General features: G+C 44.6%; 1 protein-coding gene across 1 annotated transcript in view; it reads left to right on the top strand.

Moving 5' to 3' along the window:
* LOC139551635 (ferroxidase HEPHL1-like) overlaps positions 1-26,135 on the top strand; it is a 70,775-nt gene that overhangs the window by 11,236 nt on the left and 33,404 nt on the right. Inside the window, exons 3-5 of the mRNA XM_071362902.1 lie at positions 10,063-10,275; positions 11,654-11,827; positions 18,833-19,087. Coding sequence (XP_071219003.1) covers positions 10,063-10,275; positions 11,654-11,827; positions 18,833-19,087 — 642 coding nt within the window. The remainder of the gene's footprint in view (positions 1-10,062; positions 10,276-11,653; positions 11,828-18,832; positions 19,088-26,135) is intronic.

The raw sequence follows: 26,135 nt of genomic DNA on the forward strand, positions 1-26,135 counted from the left end.
ATGTCTCTAGTATCTCCATCTAGTTTAGATGTCTCTAGTACCTCCATCTAGTTTAGATGTCTCTAGTACCTCCATCTAGTTTAGATGTCTCTAGTATCTCCATCTAGTTTAGATGTCTCTAGTATCTCCATCTAGTTTAGATGTCTCTAGTATCTCCATCTAGTTTAGATGTCTCTAGTATCTCCATCTAGTTTAGATGTCTCTAGTACCTCCATCTAGTTTAGATGTCTCTAGTATCTCCATTTAGTTTAGATGTCTCTAGTATCTCCATCTAGTTTAGATGTCTCTAGTATCTCCATCTAGTTTAGATGTCTCTAGTATCTCCATCTAGTTTAGATGTCTCTAATATCTCCATCTAGTTTAGACATTCATAATATCTCCATCTAGTTTAGATGTCTCTAGTATCTCCATCTAGTTTACATGTCTCTAGTATCTCCATCTAGTTTAGATGTCTCTAGTATCTCCATCTAGTTTAGACATTCATAATATCTCCATCTAGTTTAGATGTCTCTAGTACCTCCATCTAGTTTAGATGTCTCTAGTATCTCATCTAGTTTAGATGTCTCTAGTATCTCATCTAGTTTAGATGTCTCTAGTATCTCCATCTAGTTTAGATGTCTCTAGTATCTCCATCTAGTTTAGATGTCTCTAGTATCTCCATCTAGTTTAGATGTCTCTAGTATCTCCATCTAGTTTAGATGTCTCTAGTATCTCCATCTAGTTTAGATGTCTCTAGTATCTCATCTAGTTTAGATGTCTCTAGTATCTCCATCTAGTTTAGATGTCTCTAGTATCTCCATCTAGTTTACATGTCTCTAGTATCTCCATCTAGTTTAGATGTCTCTAGTATCTCCATCTAGTTTAGATGTCTCTAGTATCTCCATCTAGTTTAGATGTCTCTAATATCTCCATCTAGTTTAGATGTCTCTAGTATCTCCATCTAGTTTAGATGTCTCTAGTATCTCCATCTAGTTTAGATGTCTCTAATATCTCCATCTAGTTTAGATGTCTCTAGTATCTCATCTAGTTTAGATGTCTCTAGTACCTCCATCTAGTTTAGATGTCTCTAGTATCTCCATCTAGTTTAGATGTCTCTAGTATCTCCATCTAGTTTAGATGTCTCTAGTATCTCCATCTAGTTTAGATGTCTCTAATATCTCCATCTAGTTTAGACATTCATAATATCTCCATCTAGTTTAGATGTCTCTAGTACCTCCATCTAGTTTAGATGTCTCTAGTATCTCATCTAGTTTAGATGTCTCTAGTATCTCCATCTAGTTTAGATGTCTCTAGTATCTCCATCTAGTTTAGATGTCTCTAGTATCTCCATCTAGTTTAGATGTCTCTAGTATCTCCATCTAGTTTAGATGTCTCTAGTATCTCCATCTAGTTTAGATGTCTCTAATATCTCCATCTAGTTTAGACATTCATAATATCTCCATCTAGTTTAGATGTCTCTAGTATCTCCATCTAGTTTAGATGTCTCTAGTATCTCATCTAGTTTACATGTCTCTAGTATCTCCATCTAGTTTACATGTCTCTAGTATCTCCATCTAGTTTAGATGTCTCTAGTATCTCCATCTAGTTTACATGTCTCTAGTATCTCCATCTAGTTTACATGTCTCTAGTATCTCATCTAGTTTACATGTCTCTAATATCTACATCTAGTTTAGATGTCTCTAGTATCTCCATCTAGTTTAGATGTCTCTAGTATCTCCATCTAGTTTAGATGTCTCTAGTATCTCCATCTAGTTTAGACATTCATAATATCTCCATCTAGTTTACATGTCTCTAATATCTACATCTAGTTTAGATGTCTCTAGTATCTCCATCTAGTTTAGATGTCTCTAGTATCTCCATCTAGTTTAGATGTCTCTAGTATCTCCATCTAGTTTAGATGTCTCTAGTATCTCCATCTAGTTTAGATGTCTCTAGTATCTCCATCTAGTTTAGATGTCTCTAGTATCTCCATCTAGTTTAGATGTCTCTAGTATCTCCATCTAGTTTAGATGTCTCTAGTATCTCCATCTAGTTTAGATGTCTCTAGTATCTCATCTAGTTTAGATGTCTCTAGTATCTCATCTAGTTTAGATGTCTCTAATATCTCCATCTAGTTTAGATGTCTCTAGTATCTCCATCTAGTTTAGATGTCTCTAGTATCTCATCTAGTTTACATGTCTCTAGTATCTCCATCTAGTTTAGATGTCTCTAGTATCTCCATCTAGTTTAGATGTCTCTAGTATCTCCATCTAGTTTAGATGTCTCTAGTATCCCCATCTAGTTTACATGTCTCTAGTATCTCCATCTAGTTTAGATGTCTCTAGTATCTCCATCTAGTTTAGATGTCTCTAGTATCTCCATCTAGTTTAGATGTCTCTAGTATCTCCATCTAGTTTAGATGTCTCTAGTATCTCCATCTAGTTTAGATGTCTCTAATATCTCCATCTAGTTTAGATGTCTCTAGTATCTCCATCTAGTTTAGATGTCTCTAGTATCTCATCTAGTTTACATGTCTCTAGTATCTCCATCTAGTTTAGATGTCTCTAGTATCTCCATCTAGTTTAGATGTCTCTAGTATCTCCATCTAGTTTAGATGTCTCTAGTATCCCCATCTAGTTTAGATGTCTCTAATATCTCCATCTAGTTTAGATGTCTCTAGTATCTCCATCTAGTTTAGATGTCTCTAGTATCTCCATCTAGTTTAGATGTCTCTAGTATCTCCATCTAGTTTAGATGTCTCTAGTATCTCCATCTAGTTTAGATGTCTCTAGTATCTCCATCTAGTTTAGATGTCTCTAGTATCTACATCTAGTTTAGATGTCTCTAGTATCTACATCTAGTTTAGATGTCTCTAGTATCTCCATCTAGTTTAGATGTCTCTAGTATCTACATCTAGTTTACATGTCTCTAGTATCTCCATCTAGTTTAGATGTCTCTAGTATCTACATCTAGTTTACATGTCTCTAGTATCTCATCTAGTTTAGATGTCTCTAGTATCTCCATCTAGTTTAGATGTCTCTAGTATCTCCATCTGGTTTAGATGTCTCTAGTATCTCCATCTGGTTTAGATGTCTCTAGTATCTCCATCTAGTTTAGATGTCTCTAGTATCTCCATCTAGTTTAGATGTCTCTAGTATCTCCATCTAGTTTAGATGTCTCTAGTATCTCCATCTAGTTTAGATGTCTCTAGTACCTCCATCTAGTTTAGATGTCTCTAGTATCTCCATCTAGTTTAGATGTCTCTAGTATCTCCATCTAGTTTAGATGTCTCTAGTATCTCATCTAGTTTAGATGTCTCTAGTATCTCCATCTAGTTTAGATGTCTCTAGTATCTCCATCTAGTTTAGATGTCTCTAGTATCTCCATCTAGTTTAGATGTCTCTAGTATCTCCATCTAGTTTAGATGTCTCTAGTATCTCCATCTAGTTTAGATGTCTCTAGTATCTCCATCTAGTTTAGATGTCTCTAGTATCTCCATCTAGTTTAGACATTCATAATATCTCCATCTAGTTTAGACATTCATAATATCTCCATCTAGTTTAGATGTCTCTAGTATCTCCATCTAGTTTAGATGTCTCTAGTATCTCCATCTAGTTTAGACATTCAGAATATCTCCGTTGTGCTATGTTGTTGGCCAGGGTCTGAAGTGAGGACATTTGAACAGAACCAATCAGAGCAGAGCCGAACAGATCAGATCACAACGTGACCAGACCATCAGTAGCTGCAGACTCACACCAGGATCCAGTTCCCTCTTTTCCTCTCTGTCTGTTCCCAGCTGCTTTGTCTGTTGTTGGTTTGGACATCTACAACAGAACCCATCTGGTGCTGGTCTATAATATCCTTCCTGGCAACACTGCTGTTTCCTCCCGACCTTGTTGCCTTGTTGTTTGTTTGGCTGTATTTCTTGTTTGTCTAAAGAGAGCTGCTATTTTCATGCCAGACTGGATCAGATAACAGGAAGTCAGACAGACCACACAATAGAAACAGCCTTAGAAAGACAATCAGACAGAGCTCCCAGATTTTGCATGTAGGATAGTGTGTTCTTACAAAGAGGAAGAGATGAGAGATGTTTTAGAGGCTGTTATACATGACAGTTATACAGTCAGAACACACTACAGTTGACCTGTCTGCCTCTGGATTACACAGGAAGTTCCTGTCTGCTTCTGGATTACACAGCGTCTCAACCAGGAAGTTCCTGTCTGCTTCTGCTCTTCAAAGAATGGGGTTCTCCGTGATTTACCAACATTCTTCTGTCCCGTGGTGTCCTGGCCTGCCCCTCTGCTCTCTCTCTCTCTCTCAATTCAATTCAAGGGCTTTATTGGCATGGGAAACATATGTTTACATTGCCAACGCAAGTGAAATGGGTAATAAACAGTAAACATTACACTCACAAAGTTCCAAAAGAATAAAGACATTTCAAATGTCATAATAAATCAAATCAAATCAAATTGTATTGTCACATACACATGGTTAGCAGATGTTAATGCGAGTGTAGCGAAATGCTTGTGCTTCTAGTTCCGACAATGCAGTAATAACAACAAGTAATCTAACAATTTCACAACAACTACCTAATACACACAAGTGTAAAGGAAGGAATATGAATATGTACATAAAGATATATGAATGAGTGATGGTACAGAACGGCATAGGCAAGATGCAGTAGATGGTATAGAGTACACTATATACATATGAGATGAATTATGTAGAGTATGTAAACATTATATAAAGTGTTATTGTTTAAAGTGGCTAGTGATAGATTTATTACATCCAATTTTCCATTATTAAGTGGCTAGAGATTTGAGTCAGTATGTTGGCAGCAGCCACTCAATGTTAGTGGTGGCTGTTTAACAGTCTGATGGCCTTGAGATAGAAGCTGTTTTTCAGTCTCTCAGTCCCAGCTTTGATGCACCTGTACTGACCTTGCCTTCTGGATGATAGCGGGGTGAACAGGCCGTGGCTCAGGTGGTTGTTGTCCTTGATGATCTTTTTGGCCTTCCTGTGACATCGGGTGGTGTAGGTGTCCTGGAGGGCAGGTAGTTTGCCCCCGGTGATGCGTTGTGCAGACCTCACTACCCTCTGGAGAGCCTTGCGGTTGTGGGCGGAGCAGTTGCCGTACCAGGCGGTGATACAGCCCGACAGGATGCTCTCGATTGTGCATCTGTAAAAGTTTGTGAGTGCTTTTGGTGACAAGCCACATTTCTTCAGTCTCCTGAGGTTGAAGAGGCGCTGCTGCGCCTTCTTCACAACGCTGTCTGTGTGGGTGGACCAATTCAGTTTGTCAGTGATGTGTACGCCGAGGAACTTAAAATTTACTACCCTCTCCACTACTGTCCCGTCGATGTGGATAGGGGGGTGCTCCCTCTGCTGTTTCCTGAAGTCCACAATCATCTCCTTTGTTTTGTTGACTTTGAGTGTGAGGTTATTTTCCTGACACCACACTCCGAGAGCCTTCACCTCCTCCCTGTAGGCCGTCTCGTTGTTGTTGGTAATCAAGCCTTCCACTGTAGTGTCGTCTGCAAACTTGATGATTGAGTTGGAGGCGTGCATGGCCACGCAGTCATGGGTGAACAGGGGGTACAGGAGAGGCCTGAGAACGCACCCTTGTGGAGCCCCAGTGTTGAGGATCAGCGGGGTGGAGATGTTGTTACCTACCCTCACCACCTGGGGGCGGCCCGTCAGGAAGTCCAGGACCCAGTTGCACAGGGCGGGGTCGAGACCCAGGGTCTTGAGCTTAATTACGAATATGGAGGGTACTATGGTGTTAAATGCTGAGCTGTAGTCGATGAACAGCATTCTCACATATGTATTGCTCTTGTCCAGATAGGATAGGGCAATGTGAAGGCGATTGCATCATCTGTGGACTTATTGGGGCGGTAAGCAAACTGGAGTGGGTCTAGGGTGAGAGGTAGGGTGGAGGTGATATGGTCCTTGACTAGTCTCTCAAAGCACTTCATGATGACGGAAGTGAGTGCTACGGGGCGGTAGTCGTTTAGCTCAGTTACCTCCGCTTTCTTGGGAACAGGAACAATGGTGACCATCTTGAAGCATGAAGCATGTGGGAACAGCAGACTGGGATAAGGATTGATTGAATATGTCCGTAAACACACCAGCCAGCTGGTCTGCGCATGCTGAGGACGCAGCTAGGGCCACCAGCCTTGCGAGGTTTAACACGTTTAAGTGTTTTACTCACGTATTATGTCTATATACAGTGTTGTAACGATGTGCAAATAGTCAAAGTACAAAAGGGAAAATAAATAAACATAAATATGGGTTGTATTTACAATGGTGTTTGTTCTTCACTGGTTGCCCTTTTCTTGCCTATATTTCCCCCATAGGAAACAATGGGACGACCTCAGAGTTCCAATATAATTTTTTACATTTTTTAAAGTTGACATTTTAACTATAAACAACGTGAGCAGGTCTCATTGGCAACAATAGTGAAAGCATTGTGACATAGAACAATTAGCTGGGAATAGAACGTTCGGAAGGCGAGTTGGTGCCACGGTACTCAATAGAACTAATAGGAGCTGGCAGGGTGAAAGGTTCCCTAAAATATAAGGCCTGTTTTTTCGTGATTACTTCAAAACGACGGCAAGCAGCTGGGACATATGGTCATATTATGAAACTGGGCTCCACGGCAGATGCAATGAACTAGTTTTTACCAGAAAATAACGTTGTTTCATGTGTCCAGCCTACTATCGACACGGATTTCAGAGCACTCTCATCTGAGTGTACCAGAGGGCAGAATAATTACTTTACGAGCGCTCAACATCCGTTGAATATGGCCGGTGTCAGTAAAGGTCGGGAAAAAAAGAGTAATTCAATTGTTTCCAGCACAGTTACAGTCACCAACACTCTGGTTAACACGAAAACTACCTTACCAGCTCAGCTAGGGTGAATAAAATTGTCAGGGGGTCTCAGCTGTGTCTGGAAGTAGCTAGCAAGGTAGCCAACGTTAGCTTGGGTCCTTGACTGCCGTTGTAAGGCCAGAACGCTCATATCAACCCTACTCCTTGGCCCAGTTCTGAGAGTGAAAAGGTCTGAATTTACAAACTGACAATCTGACAACGCTCTGAATTAATGAGAGTCACGTTGTACAGCTCCATATTTTCTGTTCCATCCTATCGGAAATCCAGTTTTTCATTTTTCATGGAATGAAACACCATAATATTAATCTAATTAATTAAGCAAGTACCGGTCAAAAGTTTGGACACACCTACTCATTCAAGGATTTGTATTTATTTTGACTATTTTCAATGATGAAAAATTACTCTTTCAAAATACAGATGTTGATTTAGTTATGGATCCATAATGAATTACTATGGGAATAAATATCACTGATTTTACAGAAATATTTTAACAAAGTTGTCTAATGAAGGCAACCAATGTAGAAACCTCCACTCCTGTAACCTACTCCCGACCGTCACGTTGTACAGCGCCATATTTTCCATTTCATCCTAAGGGTTTCGTTTGTCGTTTTTCTCTGAATAGCAACACCATAATATTAATCAAATTAATTCAGCCAAATTTCTTAAAATCAATCCCGTATACTATGTTATTACAAAAAAAAGGTTTTAAATTCTCTGGTAATGCCAATACGGAATACTATGAAATGCTTCTCAAAGATGCCCTCTGGTGGTCAAACTAGCAATAACTTGCAGTAACAAAAAAAATGTCTGACAATTAAACGACGTGCCGCAGTATGCCGAGGCAGCACGCAGGGTGTGCCGCAGTATGCCCGAGGCAGCACGCAGGGTGTGGCGCAGTATGCCGAGGCAGCACGCAGGGTGTGGCGCAGTATGCCCGAGGCAGCACGCAGGGTGTGGCGCAGTATGCCCGAGGCAGCACGCAGGGTGTGGCGCAGTATGCCGAGGCAGCACGCAGGGTGTGGCGCAGTATGAGGAGGCAGCACGCAGGGTGTGGCGCAGTATGCCGAGGCAGCACGCAGGGTGTGGCGCAGTATGACACAACTTTTAAAGGAGGAACAACTGGGTTGTATTTACAATGGTGTTTGTTCTTCACTGGTTGACCTTTTCTTGCTGCAACAGGTCACAAATCTTGCTGCTGTGACGGCACACTGTGGTATTTCACCCAGTAGATATGGGAGTTTATCAAAATTGGATTTGTTTTTCGAATTCTTTGTGGTTCTGTGTAATCTGAGGGAAATATGTCTCTCTAATATGGTCATACATTTGGCAGGAGGTTAGGAAGTGCAGCTCAGTTTCTACCTCATTTTGTGGGCAGTGTGCACTTAGCCTGTCTTCTCTTGAGAGCCATGTCTGCCTACGGCGGCCTTTCTCAATAGCAAGGCTATGCTCACTGAGTCTGTACATAGTCAAGGCTTTCCTTAAGTTTGGGTCAGTCACAGTGGTCAGGTATTCTGCCACTGTGTACTCTGTTTAGGGCCAAATATCATTATAGTTTGCTCTGTTTTTTGTTAATTCTTTCCAATGTGTCAAGTAATTATCTTTTGGTTTTCTTATGATTTGGTTGGGTCTTTCTCTCTGTTTCTCTGTCTCTCTCTCTCTCTCTCTCTCTCTCTCTCTCTCTGTGTTTCTGTTTCTGTCTCTCTGTGTTTCTGTTTCTGTCTCTCTGTGTTTCTCTCTGTGTTTCTCTCGCTCTCGCGCTCTCTCTCTCTCGCGCTGCTCTCTCTCTCTCTCTCTCTCTCTCTCTCTCTCTCGCTCTCTCTCGCTCTGCTCTGCTCTGCTCTGCTCGCTCGCTCGCTGTGTGTGTGTATGTGTGTGTTTCCAGTACAGTATGTAGGAACAAGAATTGATAACATGACTGAAGACAGTGACTTCACTGTGTCAGGTGACTATAGGACCCAAAGGTTACTGCTTCTTCATCTGTGTTTATAGGGCACACACACACACACACACACACACACACACACACACACACACACACACACACACACACGTGGAGGTTGGAGTTTGAGATAAACCAGGCAGGGACGGATGTCATCAGGTCATAACCGTTAATTGGAGATTAGATTATATTTGATTATATGAAACTAGCAGTCAAACACACACCAGCTCTAACCCTGTTCATACTGCAGACAAACACACACACCAGCTCTAACACTGTTCATACTGCAGACAAACACTCCACCATCTCTAACACTGTTCATACTGCAGACAAACACTCCACCAGCTCTAACACTGTTCATACTGCAGACAAACACACACAACAGCTCTAACCCTGTTCATACTGCAGACAAACACACACAACAGCTCTAACACTGTTCATACTGCAGACAAACACTCCACCATTATACCAGTCAGGTGTACAAATATTACAACATTACAAATAGAGTCAGAGAAAGTTAGTCAGAGAAAGTTAGTCAGAGCCAGTTCGTCTGAGAAAGCTAGTCATAGTATGTTTTTCATCGACAGTCTCGTCCGACCAGGTTGGTCAGCGAATGTTAGTCCGAGAAAGTTAGCCAGCTATACCTACCTCTGAGCTAGTTAATACTAGTATCTCATAACTATATAACACTGTTATACTCCATATCTCCACCAGGGGTGCTGTTTCCAGGAGCCAGGAGCTATACTTACCTCTGGCTTTAATACTATAGTAATAATAATAATAATAACACTGTTATACTCCATCTCTCCACTAGGGGCGCTGTAGCCAGGGGACCATTTATACTTACCACTGGATAGTAAAGTAGAAATATTATAACACTGCTGTTGTTCTATTTCCACTAGGGGGCGCTGTACCCAGACGGTACATCAGACAGACTGAAGCAGGATGACAGTGTAGGCCCTGGGGCCAGCTATACGTACCACTGGCTATATAATAATATAATACTGTATCTCTCCACTAGGGGCGCTGTATCCAGACGGTACATCAGACAGACTGAAGCAGGATGACAGTGTAGGCCCCGGGGCCAGCTATATATACCACTGGCTATATAATAATATAATGTATCTCTCCACTAGGGGCGCTGTATCCTGACGGTACATCAGACAGACTGAAGCAGGATGACAGTGTAGGCCCCGGGGCCAGCTATACGTACCACTGGCTATATAATAATATAATACTGTATCTCTCCACTAGGGGCGCTGTATCCAGACGGTACATCAGGCAGACTGAAACAGGATGACAGTGTAGGCCCTGGGGCCAGCTATATGTACCGCTGGGAAGTGCGACCTGAGTTCTCCCCTACAGAGGGAGACGCAGCCTGTCTGACCTGGGTATACCACTCACATGTAGAGGCTCCTAGAGACATCACTTCTGGACTCATAGGAGCTCTGCTCACCTGCAAGAAAGGTCTGTGTGTTCCCTTACCTCAACACTTCTAATAACCCCCAATACTCACCTGAGAGAAAGGTCTGTGTGTTTCCTTACCTCAACACTTCTAATAACCCCCAATACTCACCTGAGAGAAAGGTCTGTGTGTTCCCTTACCTCAACACCTCTAATAACCCCCAATACTCACCTGATAGAAAGGTCTGTGTGTTCCCTTACCTCAACACTTCTAATAACCCCCAATACTCACCTGAGAGAAAGGTCTGTGTGTTCCCTTACCTCAACACTTCTAATAACCCCCAATACTCACCTGAGAGAAAGGTCTGTCTGTTCCCCTTACCTCAACACTTCTAATAACCCCCAATACTCACCTGAGAGAAAGGTCTGTCTGTTCCCTTACCTCAACACTTCTAATAACCCCCAATACTCACCTGAGAGAAAGGTCTGTGTGTTCCCTTACCTCAACACTTCTAATAACCCCCAATACTCACCTGAGAGAAAGGTCTGTCTGTTCCCCTTACCTCAACACTTCTAATAACCCCCAATACTCACCTGAGAGAAAGGTCTGTCTGTTCCCCTTACCTCAACACTTCTAATAACCCCCAATACTCACCTGAGAGAAAGGTCTGTCGGTTCCCTTACCTCAACACTTCTAATAACCCCCAATACTCACCTGAGAGAAAGGTCTGTGTGTTCCCTTACCTCAACACTTCTAATAACCCCCAATACTCACCTGAGAGAAAGGTCTGTGTGTTCCCTTACCTCAACACTTCTAATAACCCCCAATACTCACCTGAGAGAAAGGTCTGTCTGTTCCCTTACCTCAACACTTCTAATAACCCCCAATACTCACCTGAGAGAAAGGTCTGTGTGTTCCCTTACCTCAACACTTCTAATAACCCCCAATACTCACCTGAGAGAAAGGTCTGTGTGTTCCCCGACCTCAACACTTCTAATAACCCCCAATACTCACCTGAGAGAAAGGTCTGTGTGTTCCCTTACCTCAACACTTCTAATAACCCCCAATACTCACCTGAGAGAAAGGTCTGTGTCTGTCTCTGTCTGTCTGTCTGTCTGTCTGTCTGTCTGTCTGTCTGTCTGTCTGTCTGTCTCTGTGTCTGTGTCTGTGTCTGTGTCTGTGTCTGTGTGTGTTAATCTGTGAACTGCCTATGAACCCTTTATAAAGCCTACGTAAATTAATACACATTAATGTTAACTGTTGCCCATCATACCTTAATCTGTATTGAGATGAAGAGGTTATTCTGGTGTTTAATGTATAGATGTAAACCTGTTGTTGTGTTAACCAGGTACCCTGACAGAGGAGGGTCGTGTAGATGTAGACAGAGACGTTGTTCTGGTGTTTAATGTATAGATGTAAACCTGTTGTTGTGTTAACCAGGTACCCTGACAGAGGAGGGTCGTGTAGATGTAGACAGAGACGTGGTTCTGATGTTCAACGTGGTGGACGAGTCTATGAGCTGGTACCAGGAACACAACATCCAGACCTTCTGTTCTGACCCCGCCTCCGTCGACCCTGATGACCCAGACTTCCAGGAGTCCAACATGATGCATGGTGGGTAATCAAGTCTTGCCTACTAGAACAAATCCTAAAAACAACTCAATTTCTTTCTCCCTCTCCTCCCCCCATCTCTCCGTCAAGTCCTTTCCTCTTCCTACCCAGGATCCCTCATTTCACCCTCTTCTCCCCCATTTCTCCCCCATTTCTTCCTATCCTCGCTCACCCCATGTGAAAAGGCTGGCCGATGCCCTTCACATAAAAAGGTTTTTACTAAAAGCGAAGAACAGTTTATTCTCAAAATAGGATATTTATTTTTACTCTAACCACTAGGCTACCTGCCGCCCCTCCACTCTAACCACTAGGCTACCTGCCGCCCCTCCACTCTAACCACTAGGCTACCTGCCGCCCCTCCACTCTAACCACTAGGCTACCTGCCGCCCCTCCACTCTAACCACTAGGCTACCTGCCGCCCCTCCACTCTAACCACTAGGCTACCTGCCGCCCCTCCACTCTAACCACTAGGCTACCTGCCGCCCCTCCACTCTAACCACTAGGCTACCTGCCGCCCCTCCGCTCTAACCACTAGGCTACCTGCCGCCCCTCCTCTCTAACCACTAGGCTACCTGCCGCCCCTCCACTCTAACCACTAGGCTACCTGCCACCCCTCCACTCTAACCACTAGGCTACCTGCCACCCCTCCACTCTAACCCCTAGGCTACCTGCCGCCCCTCCACTCTAACCACTAGGCTACCTGCCGCCCCTCCACTCTAACCACTAGGCTACCTGCCGCCCCTCCACTCTAACCACTAGGCTACCTGCCGCCCCTCCACTCTAACCACTTGACTTCTCAGTCGATGTGGCGGGATTATTGAGTAATTGAGATATTAAGGTAATAATAAACATTGAGGTAATATGTACGGTGCATTCAGAAAGTATTCAGACCCCTTGACTTTTCCCCAAAAAAAATTACGTTACAGCTGTATTCTAAAATTGATTAAAGAAATAATTTCTCATCTACACACAATACCCCATAATGACACCATAATACCCCATAATGACATCACAATACCCCATAATGTGAAAACTGTTTTTTAGACATTTTTGCAAATTTATAAAAAAATAAAAAAAGAAATAACAGAAATACCTTATTTACATAAGTATTCAGACCCTTTGCTATGAGACTCGATGAGAAACTTGCATCCTGTTTCCATTGATCATCCTTGAGATGTTTCTACAACTTGATTGGAGTCCATCTGTGGTAAATTCAATTGATTGGACATGATTTGGAAAGGCACACACCTGTCTATATAAGGTCCCACAGTTGACAGTGCATGTCAGAGCAAAAACCAAGCCATGAGGTTGAAGGAATTATCCGTAGTGCTCCGAGACAGAATTGTGTTGAGGCACAGATCTGGGGAAGGGTACCAAAACATTTCTGCTGCATTGAAGGTCCCCAAGAACACAGTGGCCTCCATCATTCTTAAATGGAAGAAGTTCAGAACCACCAAGACACTTCCTATAGCTGGCCGCCCGGCCAAACTGAGCAATCTGGGGAGAAGGGCCTTGGTCAGGGAGGTGACCAAGAACACGATGGTCACTCTGACAGACCTCCAGAGTTCCTCTGTGGAGATGAGAGAACCTTCCGGAAGAATGGGAGACACTCCCCAAAGCCAAGCTTGTAGTGTCATACCCAAAAAGACTAAAATCAAATTGTATTTGTCACATACACATGGTTAGCAGATGTTAATGAGAGTGTAGCGAAATGCTTGTGCTTCTAGTTCCGACCGTGCAGTAATATCTAACAAGCAATCTAACAATTCCCCAACAACTACCTAATACACACAAACCTAAAGGGGCCAATGAGAATATGTACATATAAATATATGGATGAGTGATGGCTGAGCTGCATAGGCAGATGCAGTAGATGGTATAAAATACAGTATATACAGTAGGGAGAACAAGTATTTGATACACTGCCGATTTTGCAGGTTTTCCTACTTACAAAGCATGTAGAGGTCTGTAATTTTTATCATAGGTACACTTCAACTGTGAGAGACGGAATCCAGAATCCAGAAAATCACATTGTATGATTTTTAAGTAATTAATTTGCATTTTATTGCATGACATAAGTATTTGATACATCAGAAAAGCAGAACTTAATATTTGGTACAGAAACCTTTGTTTGCAATTACAGAGATCATACGTTTCCTGTAGTTCTTGACCAGTGTGAACCGTCTATGGCCTGGGTGGCTGGACTCTGACAATTTTTTTGAGGTCCTTCCTCTGACACCGCCTGGTATAGAGAACCTGGATGTACTGGGCCGTACTCACCACCCTCCGTAGTGCCTTGTGATTGCCGAACCAAGCGGTGATGCAACCGGTCAGGATGCTCTCGATGGTGCAGCTGTAGAACTTTTTGAAGATCTGATTGCCCATGACAAATATTGTCAGCCTCCTGAGGAGGAAGAGGAGGAGTTGTGCCCTCTTCACGACTGTGTTGGTCTGTGTGGACCATGATCGGTCCTTAGTGATGTGGACACCGAGAAAGTTGAAGCTCTCAACCTGCTCCACCACAGCCCGTCGATGTGTGTCTGTGTGTGCAGGTTAACAGAGCTGTCTCTGTGTGTGTGTGTGTGTGTGTTTGTGTGTGAGAGTGTGTGAGTGAGTGTGAGTGAGTGAGTGTGTGAGTGAGTGAGTGTGTGAGTGAGTGTGTGAGTGTGAGAGAGAGATGAGAGAGAGAGAGTTAACAGAGCTGTCTGTGTGAGAGAGAGAGAGAGTTAACAGAGCTGTCTGTGTGTGAGAGAGAGAGAGAGAGAGAGTTAACAGAGCTGTGTGTGTGAGAGAGAGAGAGTTAACAGAGCTGTGTGTGAGAGAGAGAGAGAGTTAACAGAGCTGTGTGTGAGAGAGAGAGAGAGAGTTAACAGAGCTGTGTGTGAGAGAGAGAGAGAGAGTTAACAGAGCTGTGTGTGTGAGAGAGAGAGAGTTAACAGAGCTGTCTGTGTGTGAGAGAGAGAGAGAGTTAACAGAGCTGTGTGTGAGAGAGAGAGAGAGTTAACAGAGCTGTCTGTGTGAGAGAGAGAGAGAGTTAACAGAGCTGTGTGTGTGAGAGAGAGAGAGTTAACAGAGCTGTGTGTGTGAGAGAGAGAGAGAGTTAACAGAGCTGTGTGTGTGTGAGAGAGAGAGAGTTAACAGAGCTGTCTGTGTGTGTGTGAGAGAGAGTTAACAGAGCTGTGTGTGTGTGTGTGAGAGAGAGAGAGTTAACAGAGCTGTCTGTGTGTGTGTGAGAGAGAGAGAGTTAACAGAGCTGTCTGTGTGTGTGTGAGAGAGAGAGAGTTAACAGAGCTGTCTGTGTGTGTGTGAGAGAGAGTTAACAGAGCTGTCAGAGAGAGAGAGAGATAACAGAGCTGTGTGTGAGAGAGAGAGAGAGTTAACAGAGCTGTGTGTGAGAGAGAGAGAGAGTTAACAGAGCTGTGTGTGAGAGAGAGAGAGAGAGTTAACAGAGCTGTGTGTGTGAGAGAGAGAGAGTTAACAGAGCTGTGTGTGAGAGAGAGAGAGAGTTAACAGAGCTGTCTGTGTGAGAGAGAGAGAGAGTTAACAGAGCTGTGTGTGTGAGAGAGAGAGAGTTAACAGAGCTGTGTGTGTGAGAGAGAGAGAGAGTTAACAGAGCTGTGTGTGAGAGAGAGAGAGAGTTAACAGAGCTGTCTGTGTGAGAGAGAGAGAGAGAGTTAACAGAGCTGTGTGTGAGAGAGAGAGAGAGTTAACAGAGCTGTCTGTGTGAGAGAGAGAGAGAGTTAACAGAGCTGTCTGTGTGAGAGAGAGAGAGAGTTAACAGAGCTGTGTGTGTGTGAGAGAGAGAGAGTTAACAGAGCTGTCTGTGTGTGTGTGAGAGAGAGTTAACAGAGCTGTGTGTGTGTGTGTGAGAGAGAGAGAGTTAACAGAGCTGTCTGTGTGTGTGTGAGAGAGAGAGAGTTAACAGAGCTGTCTGTGTGTGTGTGAGAGAGAGTTAACAGAGCTGTCAGAGAGAGAGAGAGTTAACAGAGCTGTGTGTGTGAGAGAGAGAGAGAGAGAGAGAGTTAACAGAGCTGTCAGAGAGAGAGAGAGTTAACAGAGCTGTGTGTGTGAGAGAGAGATAACAGAGCTGTGTGTGTGAGAGAGAGATAACAGAGCTGTCTGTGTGTGTGTGAGAGAGAGTTAACAGAGCTGTCAGAGAGAGAGAGAGATAACAGAGCTGTGTGTGTGAGAGAGAGATAACAGAGCTGTGTGTGTGAGAGAGAGATAACAGAGCTGTGTGTGCGCAGGATAAATCTGTTCAGTCTACTGAGGGTGTAGAGGTGCTCCAACTCCCTCATGGCATTTCTCCAGCAAACAATTACACACCTGTGTCTGATTCAGGCAATTAGTGACAGAAGCCAATTAGCCAACCTGTTCTAACAGGAAAACATTCAATTAAACACAATCAAGTGGTTGAAGTGAAATGGTGGAAAAGATATGAAGATATCACTACTAGACGACGGACTCATAACCACACAGCAAACCTGGGGTTTAGTCTGTTCACATTGTAACACCCTCTTGTCAGTGCTGGGAACTATGTCAGTTATGGGCAACACCATTGTTTGTGTCTTTCCATCTTCTTGTTGTCCTCTTGCCAGGACATGATATACTTTGTGACTGGTAATAAAAGGAGATATGTTCTCAGATCTTCTAATCTGTCATTTAGAAACTGAATGTTCTGACTAGCAGGTTGAATACTGTGACAGAATGTCTCCTCTCCTCTCGTCTGTCCTGGCAGCGTGTAAAGGGGACATGTTTGGCAACCTGCCTGCCTAGCTGGTCTAGTGAAATGGATTCTCGGTAACAGATGCTGTGCAGACTCTAGTGCAGTAGAAACGTTAACCCATTGTTCGCACGTCTTGAAATAACTGATGGTCCATTGCCGACCCTTCTACCTCCCAGGAGAGTTTTCAGGTGTTATCGTGACTACTGACTACATTCCACCTCAGGACAACAACAGCAACAAGCTTGCAATTAACAAACTGTACGAGGCTATAAACAAGCAGGAAACCATGCACCCAGAGACTGCTTTTCTTGTTGCCGACGATTTTTTAAAATTCCGTGATGCCTAACTTTTATCATCACGTCTCCTACACCTCTAGGGGCAATAAAGCAAGCATTCAAGGCCCTCCCTCGTCCCCCTTTTGGCAAGTAAGATCATGTCTCCATACTCCTGCTTCCTGTTTACAAACAGAAGCTCAAACAGGTAGTACCCGCGATGTGCTCTGTAGAGAAATGTGGTTCTGAATCGGGGGCTATGTTGCAGGACTGCTTTGCTAGCGCTGTCCGGAATATGTTTCAGGACTCAGCCGATATGACGAGCTAACCTCCTTCGTCTCGGGCTTCATCAGGAAATGCATCGCCCAACGTCGTCCCCACAGTGAAAGTTCCGCTCTTCCCCAATCAAAAGCCCTGGATTAACACCGAGCTACGCGCAAAGCTAAAGGACAGAGCTACTGCACACAGGGCTATCGCAGGCTACCCCCGAGGCTACGGCTGAGGACACATACAACAAGTCCCACTGCTACGTCCGCAGAGCAGACAAACAGGCAAAAGGACAATATATGGCAACAAGGTGGAATCCTATGACACCGGAGCCGACGCTCCACATATGTGGCAGTCCATTACGGATTACAAAGGTAGACCTAGCCGTGATATATCCAACGATGCCTCTCTACCAGACAAACTCAATGCATTGTATGCATACCTTGAAAAAAACAACACTGGGCCATGCACGAGACCCCCCCGCCGTCCCAGAGGACTAGGTGATCTCGCTCTACGAAGCCGACGTGAGTAAGGTTTTGGTCACGGAGCCAGACGTTATTCTACGGCGCGTTCTCAGAGCACAGACCAGCTGTGACAAAGGAGATGATTGTGGACTACAGGAAAAAGAGGACCAAGCACGCCCCCATTCTCATCAACGGGGATGTAGTGGAGCAAATTGAGAGCTTCAAGTTCCTTGGTGTACACATCACCAACAAACTAACATGGTCCAAACACACCAAGGCAGTCATGAAGAGGGCACGACAAAAACCTATTCCCCCTCAGGAGACTGAAAATATTTTGCATGGGTCCTCAGATCCTCAAAAGGTTCTACAGCTGCACCATCGAGAGCATCCTGACTGGTTGCATCACTGCCTGGTATGGCAACTGCTCGGCCTCCGACTGCAAGGCACTACAGAGGTTAGTGCGAATGGCCCAGTACATCACTGGGGCCAAGCTTCCTGCCATCCAGGACCTCTTCCTGCCATCCAGGCCCTAAGCCACTTTTTTCTCCATTTCCGCCTGAATGACCTGCCCAAAGTAAACTGCCTGTAGCTCAGGCCCTGAAGCCTGGATATGCATATAATTGGTACCATTGGGAAGGAAACACTTTGGAGTTTGTAGAAATGTTAAAATAATGTAGGAAAATATAACACCATAGATATGGTAGGAGAAAATCCAAAGAAAAACCAACAACTCCTCTCCTCATCCTCTCCTCCTCCTCTCCTTTTCCTCTCCTCCTCATCTTCTCCACATCCTCTCCTCCTCTCCTCATCCTCTCCTTTCGTCCTCCTCTCCTCATACTCTCCTCATCATCCCCTCCTCATCCTCTCCTCCTCATCCTCTCCTCCTCCTCTACTCATCCTCCTCTCCTCCTCATCCTCTCCTCATCCTCTCCTCCTCCTCCTCCTCATCCTGTCCTCCTCCTCTCCTCATCCTTCTCTTCTCCTCATCCTCTCCTCATCCTCCTCTCTTCATCCTCTCCTCATCCACACCTCATCCTCCTCTCCTCATTCTCCTCTCCTCCTCCTCCTCCTCTCCTCCTCCTCTTCCTCTGCTCATCCTCTCCTCATCCTCCTCTCCTCCTCCTCATCCTCTCATCATCCTCCTCTCCTCCTCCTCCTCATCCTCTCATCATCCTCCTCTCATCCTCCTCCTCTCCTCAACCTCTCCCCCTCATTCTCACCTCCTCCTCCTCTCCTCCTCCTCTCCTCTTCTAATCTCTTCCTCCTCTCCTTTCCTCAGCCATAAATGGGTATATGTATGGTAACCTGCTTCACATGGAGCTGTGCCAGGGTCGCACGGTGGCATGGCACCTGTTTGGGATGGGCAACGAGGTGGACATACACTCCGCGTACTTCCAGGGCAACACCCTATTGGACCGCGGTCACCGTGCCGACACACTCAGCCTGTTCCCGGCAACCTTCGTCACCGCGGCGATGGTTCCCTTGGCGACCGGGAAATGGCTGCTGAGCTGTCAGGTCAACGACCATCTACAGGGTAAGTCACCTGACCCCAAACACCTGACCTCTGACCCCTGACCTACCAACCACTAACCTATCATTGACCACTGAGCATGTATTGCTGATTGTAATCTGATCTGCCTGCCAACCTTCAGAGGTCGACATGGACTCGTGTGGCCAGATTTCTGACTAGTGGAGCTGAATAAGGTGTGTTAAAGCAGGAATGGAGCAAAAACCTGCACAACCAGTATCTGGCCACATTAGACCTAGTTAGATATGACAGGAGGCTCCAACCAGTATCTGACCACACTAGACCTAGTTAGATATGACAGGAGTTCCAACCAGTATCTGGCCACACTAGACCTAGTTAGATATGACAGGAGTTCCAACCAGTATCTGGCCACACTAGACCTAGTTAGATATGACAGGAGACTCCAACCAGTATCTGACCACACTAGACCTAGTTAGATATGACAGGAGACTCCAACCAGTATCTGGCCACACTAGACCTAGTTAGATATGACAGGAGACTCCAACCAGTATCTGGCCACACTAGACCTAGTTAGATATGACAGGAGGCTCCAACCAGTATCTGGCCACACTAGACCTAGTTAGATATGACAGGAGACTCCAACCAGTATCTGACCACACTAGACCTAGTTAGATATGACAGGAGTTCCAACCAGTATCTGGCCACACTAGACCTAGTTAGATATGACAGGAGACTCCAACCAGTATCTGGCCACACTAGACCTAGTTAGATATGACAGGAGACTCCAACCAGTATCTGACCACACTAGACCTAGTTAGATATGACAGGAGACTCCAACCAGTATCTGGCCACACTAGACCTAGTTAGATATGACAGGAGACTCCAACCAGTATCTGGCCACACTAGACCTAGTTAGATATGACAGTAGTTCCAACCAGTATCTGGCCACACTAGACCTAGTTAGATATGACAGGAGACTCCAACCAGTATCTGACCACACTAGACCTAGTTAGATATGACAGGAGACTCCAACCAGTATCTGGCCACACTAGACCTAGTTAGATATGACAGGAGACTCCAACCAGTATCTGACCACACTAGACCTAGTTAGATATGACAGGAGACTCCAACCAGTATCTGACCACACTAGACCTAGTTAGATATGACAGGAGACTCCAACCAGTATCTGACCACACTAGACCTAGTTAGATATGACAGGAGACTCCAACCAGTATCTGACCACACTAGACCTAGTTAGATATGACAGGAGACTCCAACCAGTATCTGGCCACACTAGACCTAGTTAGATATGACAGGAGACTCCAACCAGTATCTGGCCACACTAGACCTAGTTAGATATGACAGGAGACTCCAACCAGTATCTGACCACACTAGACCTAGTTAGATATGACAGGAGACTCCAACCAGTATCTGGCCACACTAGACCTAGTTAGATATGACAGGAGACTCCAACCAGTATCTGGCCACACTAGACCTAGTTAGATATGACAGGAGACTCCAACCAGTATCTGGCCACACTAGACCTAGTTAGATATGACAGGAGACTCCAACCAGTATCTGGCCACACTAGACCTAGTTAGATATGACAGGAGACTCCAACCAGTATCTGACCACACTAGACCTAGTTAGATATGACAGGAGTTCCAACCAGTATCTGACCACACTAGACCTAGTTAGATATGACAGTAGTTCCAACCAGTATCTGGCCACACTAGACCTAGTTAGATATGACAGTAGTTCCAACCAGTATCTGACCACACTAGACCTAGTTAGATATGACAGGAGACTCCAACCAGTATCTGGCCACACTAGACCTAGTTAGATATGACAGGAGTTCCAACCAGTATCTGGCCACACTAGACCTAGTTAGATATGACAGGAGACTCCAACCAGTATCTGGCCACACTAGACCTAGTTAGATATGACAGTAGACTCCAACCAGTATCTGGCCACACTAGACCTAGTTAGATATGACAGGAGTTCCAACCAGTATCTGGCCACACTAGACCTAGTTAGATATGACAGTAGACTCCAACCAGTATCTGGCCACACTAGACCTAGTTAGATATGACAGGAGTTCCAACCAGTATCTGGCCACACTAGACCTAGTTAGATATGACAGGAGACTCCAACCAGTATCTGGCCACACTAGACCTAGTTAGATATGACAGGAGACTCCAACCAGTATCTGACCACACTAGACCTAGTTAGATATGACAGGAGACTCCAACCAGTATCTGGCCACACTAGACCTAGTTAGATATGACAGGAGACTCCAACCAGTATCTGACCACACTAGACCTAGTTAGATATGACAGGAGACTCCAACCAGTATCTGGCCACACTAGACCTAGTTAGATATGACAGGAGACTCAAACCAGTATCTGGCCACACTAGACCTAGTTAGATATGACAGGAGACTCCAACCAGTATCTGGCCACACTAGACCTAGTTAGATATGACAGGAGTTCCAACCAGTATCTGGCCACACTAGACCTAGTTAGATATGACAGGAGACTCCAACCAGTATCTGGCCACACTAGACCTAGTTAGATATGACAGGAGACTCAAACCAGTATCTGACCACACTAGACCTAGTTAGATATGACAGGAGACTCCAACCAGTATCTGGCCACACTAGACCTAGTTAGATATGACAGGAGACTCCAACCAGTATCTGACCACACTAGACCTAGTTAGATATGACAGGAGACTCCAACCAGTATCTGGCCACACTAGACCTAGTTAGATATGACAGGAGACTCCAACCAGTATCTGGCCACACTAGACCTAGTTAGATATGACAGGAGACTCCAACCAGTATCTGACCACACTAGACCTAGTTAGATATGACAGGAGACTCCAACCAGTATCTGGCCACACTAGACCTAGTTAGATATGACAGGAGACTCCAACCAGTATCTGGCCACACTAGACCTAGTTAGATATGACAGGAGACTCCAACCAGTATCTGACCACACTAGACCTAGTTAGATATGACAGGAGACTCCAACCAGTATCTGGCCACACTAGACCTAGTTAGATATGACAGGAGACTCCAACCAGTATCTGACCACACTAGACCTAGTTAGATATGACAGGAGACTCCAACCAGTATCTGGCCACACTAGACCTAGTTAGATATGACAGGAGACTCCAACCAGTATCTGGCCACACTAGACCTAGTTAGATATGACAGGAGTTCCAACCAGTATCTGACCACACTAGACCTAGTTAGATATGACAGGAGACTCCAACCAGTATCTGACCACACTAGACCTAGTTAGATATGACAGGAGACTCCAACCAGTATCTGACCACACTAGACCTAGTTAGATATGACAGGAGACTCCAACCAGTATCTGGCCACACTAGACCTAGTTAGATATGACAGGAGTTCCAACCAGTATCTGACCACACTAGACCTAGTTAGATATGACAGGAGACTCCAACCAGTATCTGACCACACTAGACCTAGTTAGATATGACAGGAGACTCCAACCAGTATCTGGCCACACTAGACCTAGTTAGATATGACAGGAGACTCCAACCAGTATCTGGCCACACTAGACCTAGTTAGATATGACAGGAGACTCCAACCAGTATCTGGCCACACTAGACCTAGTTAGATATGACAGGAGACTCCAACCAGTATCTGACCACACTAGACCTAGTTAGATATGACAGGAGACTCCAACCAGTATCTGGCCACACTAGACCTAGTTAGATATGACAGGAGGCTCCAACCAGTATCTGACCACACTAGACCTAGTTAGATATGACAGTAGTTCCAACCAGTATCTGACCACACTAGACCTAGTTAGATATGACAGTAGATTCCAACCAGTATCTGACCACACTAGACCTAGTTAGATATGACAGGAGACTCCAACCAGTATCTGACCACACTAGACCTAGTTAGATATGACAGGAGACTCCAACCAGTATCTGACCACACTAGACCTAGTTAGATATGACAGGAGACTCCAACCAGTATCTGGCCACACTAGACCTAGTTAGATATGACAGGAGACTCCAACCAGTATCTGGCCACACTAGACCTAGTTAGATATGACAGGAGACTCCAACCAGTATCTGGCCACACTAGACCTAGTTAGATATGACAGGAGACTCCAACCAGTATCTGGCCACACTAGACCTAGTTAGATATGACAGGAGACTCCAACCAGTATCTGACCACACTAGACCTAGTTAGATATGACAGGAGACTCCAACCAGTATCTGGCCACACTAGACCTAGTTAGATATGACAGGAGACTCAAACCAGTATCTGACCACACTAGACCTAGTTAGATATGACAGGAGACTCCAACCAGTATCTGACCACACTAGACCTAGTTAGATATGACAGGAGACTCCAACCAGTATCTGGCCACACTAGACCTAGTTAGATATGACAGGAGACTCCAACCAGTATCTGACCACACTAGACCTAGTTAGATATGACAGGAGACTCCAACCAGTATCTGACCACACTAGACCTAGTTAGATATGACAGGAGACTCCAACCAGTATCTGACCACACTAGACCTAGTTAGATATGACAGGAGACTCCAACCAGTATCTGACCACACTAGACCTAGTTAGATATGACAGGAGACTCCAACCAGTATCTGACCACACTAGACCTAGTTAGATATGACAGGAGACTCCAACCAGTATCTGGCCACACTAGACCTAGTTAGATATGACAGGAGACTCCAACCAGTATCTGACCACACTAGACCTAGTTAGATATGACAGGAGACTCCAACCAGTATCTGACCACACTAGACCTAGTTAGATATGACAGGAGACTCCAACCAGTATCTGGCCACACTAGACCTAGTTAGATATGACAGGAGTTCCAACCAGTATCTGACCACACTAGACCTAGTTAGATATGACAGGAGACTCCAACCAGTATCTGGCCACACTAGACCTAGTTAGATATGACAGGAGACTCCAACCAGTATCTGACCACACTAGACCTAGTTAGATATGACAGGAGACTCCAACCAGTATCTGGCCACACTAGACCTAGTTAGATTTGACAGGAGACTCCAACCAGTATCTGGCCACACTAGACCTAGTTAGATATGACAGGAGACTCCAACCAGTATCTGACCACACTAGACCTAGTTAGATATGACAGGAGACTCCAACCAGTATCTGACCACACTAGACCTAGTTAGATATGACAGGAGACTCCAACCAGTATCTGACCACACTAGACCTAGTTAGATATGACAGGAGACTCCAACCAGTATCTGACCACACTAGACCTAGTTAGATATGACAGGAGACTCCAACCAGTATCTGACCACACTAGACCTAGTTAGATATGACAGGAGTTCCAACCAGTATCTGACCACACTAGACCTAGTTAGATATGACAGGAGACTCCAACCAGTATCTGGCCACACTAGACCTAGTTAGATATGACAGGAGACTCCAACCAGTATCTGACCACACTAGACCTAGTTAGATATGACAGGAGACTCCAACCAGTATCTGGCCACACTAGACCTAGTTAGATATGACAGGAGACTCCAACCAGTATCTGGCCACACTAGACCTAGTTAGATATGACAGGAGACTCCAACCAGTATCTGGCCACACTAGACCTAGTTAGATATGACAGGAGACTCCAACCAGTATCTGACCACACTAGACCTAGTTAGATATGACAGTAGTTCCAACCAGTATCTGACCACACTAGACCTAGTTAGATATGACAGGAGACTCCAACCAGTATCTGGCCACACTAGACCTAGTTAGATATGACAGGAGACTCCAACCAGTATCTGGCCACACTAGACCTAGTTAGATATGACAGGAGACTCCAACCAGTATCTGACCACACTAGACCTAGTTAGATATGACAGGAGACTCCAACCAGTATCTGGCCACACTAGACCTAGTTAGATATGACAGTAGACTCCAACCAGTATCTGGCCACACTAGACCTAGTTAGATATGACAGGAGTTCCAACCAGTATCTGGCCACACTAGACCTAGTTAGATATGACAGTAGACTCCAACCAGTATCTGGCCACACTAGACCTAGTTAGATATGACAGGAGTTCCAACCAGTATCTGGCCACACTAGACCTAGTTAGATATGACAGGAGACTCCAACCAGTATCTGGCCACACTAGACCTAGTTAGATATGACAGGAGACTCCAACCAGTATCTGGCCACACTAGACCTAGTTAGATATGACAGGAGACTCCAACCAGTATCTGACCACACTAGACCTAGTTAGATATGACAGGAGTTCCAACCAGTATCTGACCACACTAGACCTAGTTAGATATGACAGTAGTTCCAACCAGTATCTGGCCACACTAGACCTAGTTAGATATGACAGTAGTTCCAACCAGTATCTGACCACACTAGACCTAGTTAGATATGACAGGAGACTCCAACCAGTATCTGGCCACACTAGACCTAGTTAGATATGACAGGAGTTCCAACCAGTATCTGGCCACACTAGACCTAGTTAGATATGACAGGAGACTCCAACCAGTATCTGGCCACACTAGACCTAGTTAGATATGACAGTAGACTCCAACCAGTATCTGGCCACACTAGACCTAGTTAGATATGACAGGAGTTCCAACCAGTATCTGGCCACACTAGACCTAGTTAGATATGACAGTAGACTCCAACCAGTATCTGGCCACACTAGACCTAGTTAGATATGACAGGAGTTCCAACCAGTATCTGGCCACACTAGACCTAGTTAGATATGACAGGAGACTCCAACCAGTATCTGGCCACACTAGACCTAGTTAGATATGACAGGAGACTCCAACCAGTATCTGACCACACTAGACCTAGTTAGATATGACAGGAGACTCCAACCAGTATCTGGCCACACTAGACCTAGTTAGATATGACAGGAGACTCCAACCAGTATCTGACCACACTAGACCTAGTTAGATATGACAGGAGACTCCAACCAGTATCTGGCCACACTAGACCTAGTTAGATATGACAGGAGACTCAAACCAGTATCTGGCCACACTAGACCTAGTTAGATATGACAGGAGACTCCAACCAGTA

The sequence above is a fragment of the Salvelinus alpinus genome, chromosome 24, assembly GCF_045679555.1.
Source record: "Salvelinus alpinus chromosome 24, SLU_Salpinus.1, whole genome shotgun sequence".
Classification (NCBI taxonomy): domain Eukaryota; kingdom Metazoa; phylum Chordata; class Actinopteri; order Salmoniformes; family Salmonidae; genus Salvelinus; species Salvelinus alpinus.